General features: G+C 32.7%; 1 protein-coding gene across 24 annotated transcripts in view; it reads left to right on the forward strand.

Annotated features, from left to right (window-relative positions):
- The window catches only part of LOC139819546 (uncharacterized), a 33,915-nt gene extending 22,954 nt beyond the window's left edge, over positions 1–10,961 (forward strand). For 7 of the 24 annotated variants that reach the window (XM_071788970.1, XM_071788977.1, XM_071788981.1 and 4 more), the window contains 5 exons: positions 1,546–1,647; positions 7,335–7,553; positions 8,271–8,530; positions 8,919–9,093; positions 9,358–10,961. In XM_071788970.1, the coding sequence (XP_071645071.1) occupies positions 1,546–1,647; positions 7,335–7,553; positions 8,271–8,530; positions 8,919–9,093; positions 9,358–9,477 (876 nt within the window). In that variant the 3' untranslated portion in view covers positions 9,478–10,961. The other 17 variants (XM_071788972.1, XM_071788982.1, XM_071788985.1 and 14 more) reach the window with 15 other exon arrangements.
- Positions 10,962–11,070: the final 109 nt, after the last annotated feature.

Below are 11,070 nucleotides of genomic sequence, written 5' to 3' on the forward strand. Positions count from 1 at the left end.
TTGTATAAATAACTTGTTAATTAAAATATTAAAAAACTGTGATCTTTTTTACATAGTACATTAAGTTTAACTGTTTTGACAAACGCAGAACAAAAACTAAAAGTTATATTAAAGCGTTTTGTTGCTTATGTTGCAGGGTCACTTAGAGAGCAGATTCAAGTGCCCAAAATGTCTGAATGTGTACAAAAGTAAACAGTACTTGAATGATCATCTTCTGTCGAAGCACAAGGGCATCCGTAAATATGAATGCTATATCTGCAAAAAAAGGTTCGGTCATCGATCGTGCCTCACATCTCATCACAAAGTGCACCCTCTGCCTAGGTAATATCTTTAAAACATTGACGATTAAATTAAAATAGATTAAATAAAACGAACAAAGATTAATCTTTATTAAATAAAATAGAAATAAATAATCAAAGAAATAACATTGTTATGATTTAAATCCAAGAAAAATTCCAAAAGTAAGATACCTGTGAATTAAATAAGTGAAAATTTTTCTTTTATCTTTCAATTACACACGCGTATTATATGTATGTATATATATATATATATATATATATATATATATATATATATATATATATATATATATATACTGGGTGTACCGTAAAGACCGGATCAACTCTTAAGAGTAGATTCCTGAGATTGTTTGGAGACAAAAATCCTAATGCCAAAATGTCGAGGCTGCCAAATTGTCATCACGATATTCGTCGGTCTTGCGAACAGTGTACAAAGAAATAAAGTAAATAATAATTTCAAATATTTCTATTGAGTTGAGTAAAGTGTGCAAGAGCTGTTTTGACATGCAACGTCCGTAAGTGCGCAAAATTTCGACAAGCACACTAGTGAACTTTAAACCTTTTCCGTTTAAACACTGTAGCAGCCTCGACATTTTGGCATTAGGATTTTTGTCTCCAAATGATCTCAGGAATCTACCCTTAAGAGTTGATCCGGTCTTTATGGTACACTCTGTATATATATCGACTTTGGAAATAAATTTCTAAAAATTCCATATCTTTATAGGTAATACATACATTTATTTTTTAAATATATTTAATATATACAGCAATTTTTTTACAACCATTTGACCTCTCAAATTTCTTTTACATTTCAGTTTTTTGTGACATTTATCGCATACATAATCATGTACGTGCACTATTTTGTGATGTTTCTCCGAGGCTTTTTTACTCAATAAGTGACGTCGGCAAATCTCACATACCACACTGTTGCTTTTATGTCTTTGCATGTGTACACGCATCCTCACGTGCGAGTGAAAAATCTTATCGCAAGTGTCGCAAGGAATGTTCTATAATTGTAAAAGAGAACAACATTCAAGAGAAGCGAGAAACATTAATAGAGATTTGTTATAATTGTAATAGAGATCACACACAATCATGCATTAACAAGTTATTAATAACTGGTTAATTAAAATATCGAAGAACTTTATGTGATCTTTTTTACATAGTACATTAAGTTTAGTTGTTTTGACAAACGCAGAACAAAAACTGAAAGTTATATTAAAGCGTTTTATTGCTTATGTTGCAGAGTGACTCAGAGAGCAAATTCAAGTGCCTGAAATGTCCGAATGTGTACAAAAGAAAACAGAATCTGAATGAGCATATGTTGAAGCACGAGGACATAAAAAAAGTATAATTATATATGTAACCAAAAATATATTTTGTAGTTAATAAAATAAGTTTCGTTACACATTTTCAGGATTTCTTCATATCGTAATTTTATTTAATTAACACATAAATTAGCATTGAGTTTTAATATTAACATTACATTCCAATTTATATCATAAGTATATTATTATAATGACTAAAGTACATGTAGATATGTTCTTATTATAAGCTTAGCCCTTGAATGCCACACCTCTCAAGAATCTCGTAAATAACATGTGGGGTCTAAAAGACCCCAGCATGAAAAATGTCTCCTTACTCATTGATTTTTTAATCTTTAGTTATAAAAATTTTTTTCAATGTTCAAGGTCTAGAAAAGAGAATAAAATGCTTATATTTTTAAAATTTCAATTTCAACATAGTATAAAAAATTAAGTAAACTGAGTACTGTTAAGTGTACACACTGGTAGGTCAATCACTCAACTATCATCAAAGGGAGCATGAGCTCCATTTTTGGCGGAAACATTTGAAAATATATCATTGTAAAGGGTCTGGGGTCCGCTGGACCCCGGGTGGCATTTAAGGGTTAACTCTGTTATAAATTTATTATATGTTTTGCTGCATGATTGTGTATGATCTCTATTACAATTATAACAAATCTCTATTAATGTTTCTCGCTTCTCTTGAATGTTGTTCTCTTTTACAATTATAGAACTTTTCTTGCGACACTTGCGGTAAGATTTATCATTCGCACAGGAATATGCGTGTCCACATGCGTAGGCATAGAAGCAACAGTTTTGTATGCGAGATTTGCCGAGATCACTTATCGAGTAAAGAAGCTTTGGAAAAACATCACAAAACAGTACATTTACATGATTATATCTGCGATATATGTCACAAGAAACTGAAATCCAAACATATGTTGCGCGCTCATATAATTGTAAGAAAAAAATTGCTGTATATTTTAATTATATTTAAAAAATAAATGTATGTATTACCTATAAAGATCTGGAATTTTTAGGAATTTATTTCCAAAGCTTGTATAAATAACTTGTTAATTAAAATATCGAAGAACTCTATGTGATCTTTTTTACATAGTACATTAAGTTTAGCTGTTTTGACAAACGCAGAACAAAAACTAAAAGTTATATTAAAGCGTTTTGTTGTTTACGTTGCAGAGTCACTTGGAGAGCAAATTCAAGTGCCCGAAATGTCCGAATATGTACAAAAGTAAACAGTCCTTGAATGAGCATCTGTTGAAGCACAAGGGCATCCAAATACGTAAATATGAATGCTTTATCTGCAAAAAAACGTACGGTCATCGATCGAACCTCACTCGTCATCAGAAAGTGCACTCTGGGTCTAGGTAATATCTTTAAAACATTGACGATTAAATTAAAATAGATTAAATAAAATGAACAAAGACTAAACTTTATTAATTAAAATAAAAATAAATAATCAAAAAAATAACATTGATATAATTCAAATCCCAAGAAAAATTCCAAAAGTAAGATACTTACATTTGAATTAAATAAATAAAAATTTTATTTTTATTTTTTAATTACACATATGTATTGTATGTATGTTTATATACATATATACAGTAAAATTTATTATAAACCTATTTTTCCATAAAAATCTCCTAATAAATTTAAGTATTTATTCTGATATGTTATTAATTTTAAAATGTGTTTTACACACACAAACGTCTAGTTTGTTGAGTCAATTTTGTGCTTCAATTATCATTTCTTGATCTGAAATAAAATATTTTCCTGACAGAAATGTTTTGACTTCCTAAATAAGTAAAAATTAAAAGATTAAAGGTCAGGATTATGAAAGAGACGTGGAAAACGTATTTGTTAGTGTTGTTTCATTTTTTGGATAAAATCAACAAGCAGGAGCTTAATTTTTTATGTCCGAAAAGCATAATTTCCATTATTTTTCTGATTTCGCATTCTTCAATTTCCATTTTTGTGGAAAGTCGAAGAAACAGGTCTCGGAAAAACATTTTGTCATAAATAAAAAATTAATTCAGTAACTTGGACGTCTATACAGAATTAGAAGATATTTTGAAATTACGCTAGGATAAATGATTCAATTTTTGTTTGGAGATTTTATGGAAAAGGAAGTCAATGGTAAACTTAAAATTAAAACAAATTTTTTATTTCAAAATTAGTTATCTTTATTTCTTTCAGTATTTCTTTTAAATATCCAAAAATAATATCAATCAGATGGCAGATTAGTAAAACCGAGTTAAGTCCAAAAAATCAAAAGTACGCAAACTTTTGCACGATACTGCATTATATGTATATACATACATATACATATACACACACTATACTGTACGACTGTATTAGTAATTTATATTTATTTTTATCTTAAATATTTTTTTATATAAAACTAACATGTTTCGAGATATCTCGCCCCGTCCCGGATTATATTAAAGGAATTATATTAAATAGACAATAGTTCCGGAAAGATATAAAACAATTTTAACTTTTTTGCATGTATGTGAGAAATAACACTTCAAATATTGTAATAATAAAATATCTATGTTCTAAGATGTATGTGATTTAGTAATTAAAGTCAAAAGTTTTCTATGCAATTGCACTTGTCATTTATTTGCACATAAAGATAATATCATTTTGTAAAAATGCACAATGATACAATGTTTAAAACTTTATGGCTAAGCTGAGAAATCCTCAAAATGATTCGTATTTAAAAGAAGAAAAAAACGTAACAATTTCCTAATTCACATAAGGCCGATCTCGAAAGCAAAGCCTAAAATGGATCTTACAATATTACGAACTTGCCACACTCTTTTATTACTATCAACTGTTTATTTAGAAATACATAAAAGATTTAAGAGCTGAAGAAGTTAAGTCAAAGTTGACCGGATCCATTAGACTTTTATAACGTAACCTAGTCTGATTAAATAATGGATATATATTACTATTATATTCCTAATTCTATATTTATGATAATCCGTAAAGTTTTAATGTCCTATCCATGCTGGTAGACGCAATGTATTGTGCATGCTTTCCGAAACGAACTCCGGTGGCCGCCGCTGTATGATCGTTCAGGACCTTCAATTCCTGCCATTGCTTACAGAGATACACTCTGAAAACAATACGACATATATGTATAATACAAGCAACCTTAAATTAATTCGCGTTATTCAATATTAACACATATGGTGAATAATATCAAATATTAAAATATTTATTATATTCGCTACTGATTGTGAGGCAATAAAACACAAAAAGTTTTATTTCAAATTCTCGATTTTTTTAAATATGAAACATACTGTATTTACTAATTTCTATATATAATTAATTTTTAATTATATATTAGGATCAATATTTTAGAATATTTAATAATTATCAATAACTAATAAATTCAGTATTTTTACCTGACATCCGTTTCTGCCACAGCCAAATAAGTCTCACTTTGATCAAAACAAATATTTTTTACTTTATAGGATTCCTCCAACTGCAATGTCTTAAAGTTTTTCAGCTGGCGCAAATCCCAAAGTTTGACGCAAGAATCTTCCGCAACTGTCGCCAAGTAATATCCATTCTCAGCAAAATTAATGGCTGTGATTACACCCGTATGCCCCGGAAAGTTTGCAACATTAGATTGCTCTTATTCAAATTTTAGACCTTTACCTGAGAGTTCGCAGTACCAGTGCCGAAGATTAAACCGTCAGGATGACATTGCAGCATTGTCAATGCTTGTCACCTGCTTGTCCTGCAACCTTTAAACAGTTCACGATAAGTATGGAAAAAAAAGAGAATGAAAGAGAGGGAAAAGAGAGAAGAAAGGGGTAGAACCTTTTATTCTTTCTAAATTAAAAGCAATTTTATGATTAAATATGAATAGTATAACATTATATAAATTTATACAAGCTTTGAAAATAAATTCCTAAAAATTCCAGATCTTTATAGGTAATACATACATTTATTTTTTAAATATATTTAAAATATACAGCAATTTTTTTCTTACAACTATGACGGGTCAAATTCTTTTTACATTTCAGTTTCTTGTGACATATATCGCAGACATAATCATGGACGTGCACTATTTTGTGATGTTCCTCCAAGGCTTTTTTACTCGATAAGTGACGTCGGCAAATCTCACATGCCACACTGTTGCTTTTATGCCTCGAACGCATCCTCACCTGCGAGTGAAAAATCTTACCGCAAGTGTCGCAAGGAATATTCCATAATTGTAAAAGAGAACAACATTCAAGAGAAGCGAGAAACATTAATAGAGATTTTTTATAATTGTAATAGAGATCATACACAATTATGCATTAACAAGTTATTAATAATTTGTTAATTAAGATATCGAAGAACTCTATGTGATCATTTTTACATTGTACATTAAGTTTAGCTGTTTTTACAAACGCAGAACAAAAACTAAAAGTTATATTAAAGCGTTTTGTCGTTTATGTCACTTAGAGATCAAATTCAAGTGCCCGATCTATCTATACTATACAACTATCAAACATACAACGATCTGATAATATAATAATAATATAATGCCGATCTATATTTGTTATTATTATTTATTAATTACGGCATTATATGCAATAACAACGACGTAGTAATTATGTACGTAATGATAATATAATGTATGTACAACGTTGCACGTATGTACAATGTAATGACCATTGTTACGTGTGTCTCATTGTGAGATCGCAGGCCGCAGCCGTCCATTAATTTAACTTTTAAATGCCACACCTCTCAAGAATCTCGTAAATGACATGAGGGGTTTAAAAGACCCCAGCATGAAAAATGTCTCCTTACTCATTGATTTTTTGATCTTTAGTTATGAAATTTTTTTTCAATGTTATTCAAGATCTAGAAAAGAGAATAAAATGCTTATATTGTTAAAATTTCAATTTCAACATAGTATAAAAAATTAAGTAAACTGAGTACTGCTAAGTGTACACACTGGTAGTTCAATCACTCAACTATCATCAATGGGAGCATGAGCTACATTTTTGACGGAAACATTTGAAAATATATAATTGTAAAGGGTCTGGGGTCCTCTGGACCCCGGGTGGCATTTAAGGGTTAACACGCAAGTCGTATTACATAAAGTGCGTAACGACACGTCTCAGTTTGCGGATAACTTGCCTAAATTTGCTCGCGACAATGTCTGAACGACTTAATTTTTCGCATCACGGTGTAAGAGAAAAAAATCTCTTTTTTTTTTTGCGGCAGCTCGCGAAAAGCGAGCTAACGGACACGCGAGAAAATTCTCTCACCACTTATGCCAATTTCTCATAATACGACGACACGGCGCATTTTACTCCGCGTATTAACATATATCTACACGAGTTTTACTCGATTTAAAAATAAAAAGTCTATTTTGCGACTTAAATTTTTCTCCCGAATATGTAAAAATAGATTGTTTTTATTTTTAAATTTAAATTTTTCTTTTGATGCGAAAGTCGAAGATTTTAGCACTTATAAGCTTCCTTTCAATGGAAAAATGGAAGATTTCTACTTTGAGAATTTAGAGACTTTTCTTTTGTTTTCACGTCGAAATAGAGAGAAGTATTTCCGTCTCAGAAATCTCTTTTGATACAAGAGTAAAAAGTTATTGCTGCCTTTGAGACTTGTTGTTTGATGGTGTTTAACAGGTCTTTCGTTATTTGCCGCGGCATCGTTTTGCATTGTAGACCGTTTGCTTGGATTTCAGCACCCGATACAGCAGATACCGCAAAATAATCTTCAACAAAATAACGCTCAGAGCCTGCAGCGGGACAATATGCCGAGAAGAACGGATGTGAAGCCAAGAGGACGGATGACAGCGTACACGTACTTCGTCAAGTCATGTCACCAGGAGCATAAAAAGAAGCATCCCAAGAGGAAGATTTTCCCCCAGTTTTTCTCCAAAAATTGTGGAAAGAGGTGGAAGGTGAGATTTTTTTTTCAGCTCAAACTACTTGCTATAATTTATTACAAATCACATTTTTATAGATATTCCAGCAAACACCAAGTAATATGCAGGAATAATATCGTATATGTATGAAAACATAAGTAATTTTTTTATCTTAATACTATACGTAAATAAATTTGAGATAGATTAATAGAGCTCCTTGCTAACGCTAGGATCAAGAGAGTCCTTGTAAGAACTAACTTCGAAGCGATCACGATACTTGGTTGGACTTCTCCGCATGTCGGTTTCACAGCCCGAGGTGCGAACGAGATAAGCGGAATGCGTAAAGTTTTTTCGAATGTCCTGCTTGTGGTCTCGCGAGAGCCACTTTGATGTTAGCCTCTGAATAAATACGTGCGCTCGATAAACGCCACGTGCAAGTATTTAAGCGCGTCGTTACGGGCCGACCTGTCCCGCCTCGTTAAGCCGTCAATCTTCATCTCGTCCAGCAGAATCAAGATTATCGATAAGTAAAACGGATCCGATACACGGCAAAAACCTCCCGCGTCGTGACGCCGTCATTAAAAAACTGTGACTTTAGAGTATCTATTATCCTGCGTGCACGCGACTGTGAATATGCCAGGTCGGTCGGGGAACACTTATTTTCTCAGTAATAGAACATTTTAACGCACGTGAATATGCGAGATCAACCGTATGGAAACGCTAACGCTATACGAAATACCGTATGTGTCGTAGACTATGTCGGACATCGAGAAGAAGCGTTTCCACGAAATGGCAGAGAAGGACAAGAAGAGATACGACACGGAGATGCAGAACTATACGCCGCCTAAGGGAAAGAATAAGGACATCGAGAAGAAGCGTTTCCACGAAATGGCAGAGAAGAACAAGAAGAGATACGACACGGAGATGCAAAACCATACGCCTAAGGGAGAGAATAAGGGCAGGGGCAAGAAACGCAAACACATCAAGGATCACAATGCTCCCAAGAGATCGCTGTAAGCCCTCACGCTGTTTAATACATACGTATCTCGATCTCGAGAAAAGAATTTGCTTGATTAATATTTAAACACGCAGCGAGAAAAGTTAACTTGTAAATTCGAACGGAAACAAAAGTTTAACTTTTTTTAAAGCTTTATTCGCATTTTTAGTCATTTCTGGAATCTCGGCTTCCCGCAAATTTATTTCTTTAAAGTAAAGTTGCAATTGTTTTTCTGAAAATTAAATTTACAGAGCAATTTCTCAAAACTACATTCAAATTTAGATTATTTTCGAATTATACATTATAATTTTCTTTAGTCTTTATAAAAGATTGGTTTAGCATATTATCGCAGCACGAACCCTTTGAATAATAGCAGATATAGATTTAATAATTAATTTCATTAGGTCTGCTTTCTTCTGGTTCTGCAACGATGAACGCGGTAAGGTCAAAATGCTGAATCCTGAATATGGCATGGGCGATATAGCTAAGGAATTAGGCAAGAAATGGTCGAACGCAGATCCCGAAACCATATCCAAATACGTGGCTATGGCAGAGAAGGACAAGGCTCGATACGAAAGGGTAACGTATCTAAATTTAGCACAATCTTACGCTTTTAACCATTAAGATTCCTAGCCCCGGTAATGTTATCATGTAACGTCAGAAGCTAAAAGTCATGAATTTTCTTATACTATATAGTCGGAATATATTACTCTTTTTTTTTTTTGCACAACTTGCAACTCGAATCTGATTGAATTGATTTACGAGATGAATGTCCAAGCGTTTTCGAAATAAAGATGAAATATTTCAAGATGAAATATTGAAATATTCTTTTTTTCCTCGCAGGAAAGGAGAAACGCGTACAAAAAGAAAATACAAAACAACGGTGCTCCGGTGGTCGAAACTATAACAATAAGCGACAGCGAATGGGAGGAATGGGAGGACGTCGAGGACGACGACGAATAGCGGATGCACGTCGAAATTTCTTCATCTATCACCCCGTGTCCTTCATCCTGAAAGCATACCTCACCTACTGTACTGTACCATTGACCTTAGCGTGAGCGTACTTACACCACCATCACTAGGAAAACGAAGCAACTAATCACCAAGCAACCTAACAATCAACCAAGCTTTCTTCAACAATCCCCCACCAACCAACCTTCTAATTCTTTCCCCGATTATTTACGATAATGATAAAGTAATCCGCGCTAATTATGGTAATTATTTTAAAAGGAAAAACTGGTATGCATGAGTGGTGCGCGAGCGTGAGCGAGAGAGGATCATTGTGTTAGTGAACATTTGTACTTTAACATATTGATAGTAACGATGATGTAAAGCGGCTAGTAAGATATAGCGGAAGATAATGAAAGAAAAAAAAATAAGTAAAATGAGAAATCATGAGTAAAATGCAAAAGCGGAAGAGATAAGACGTGGCAGAATGCCCAATACTTTCTCTATCCGGATGGAAGGCGCAGGGGCTCAATCACTATTGACTTTGTGCTCTGTCGACGCTATATTACGAGCTATGTAACTTAGTTTACTAATGACGAAATGCCGCGATAATGACGGCCTCCGTAGGGCGGGGATTGGAGATGGCTGTAGTTCTTTTTGTCGTGTTCTTTCGGATTTTATCCGGTCATGCGAGGATTGTGTCCTTTTGTGTCTTTTTCACGCATTGCCATCGGCGCACTGGTGAGAGAGACAGAGAGCTCTCTCGGATCCTCGCTCTCGAAAGAGGCGAATCATGTCGCGTCGTTGCAAAATTAATATACTTTTTTGGGGAACTCTTTTTTTAGTTCAATTCAATTCAGTTTAGTCCAGGTCTGTTCTGTAAGTTCTGTTCACTTGTTGCCAGCGTCGTTATGGCATGAACACACATACATACATATATAATATAATACATATATATATATATATACACACATACATATGTATATACACACGCAGACACGTACAGACAATTGTTGTATTATCTTTGTACAGAGAGCTTCATTTTTTTCTTTCGTATATTTTTAGAGAAGCGATTATGTTGAGCGCGCGTGATGGAACATGGGGCCGCTTTACGCATATTTGCAAATATATAATTGATTTTATCGAGGTACACACATTTTTTCTTCTTTTTTAAAGTTATAATAATCGGGAAAATTGAAAAGTTTAGCATATTATTTTTCTATTTTAAAGATATTTCAATCGGCCATTAATAATACTATCAATATTGTTAATATGTTAATATTACCCCATTATTACTAATTCTATTACTATTTTATTATAATTATATGATTTCCACATTAGTAGTATGGATTCATATGTCACTTCTTGCTAAAGTAAGAATTAATTATAAGCATAATTTAGAAATGGTTTATTGTATAAATCACGTGAACGAATCATTTGAGAAAAGTGAATAATTGTATGCAAAATTTCACGTCCGAAAATATATAGCTGGAAATATGTATCTTTTTATATCTTATTATCTCTTAAGTTTCCTACATTTTTGATCAGCATGATTTTGTGAACTTTTATTATACTTGTGAACTTTATTCACTTTTTATGGATTTTTTT

The sequence above is a fragment of the Temnothorax longispinosus genome, chromosome 9, assembly GCF_030848805.1.
Source record: "Temnothorax longispinosus isolate EJ_2023e chromosome 9, Tlon_JGU_v1, whole genome shotgun sequence".
NCBI lineage: Eukaryota > Metazoa > Arthropoda > Insecta > Hymenoptera > Formicidae > Temnothorax > Temnothorax longispinosus.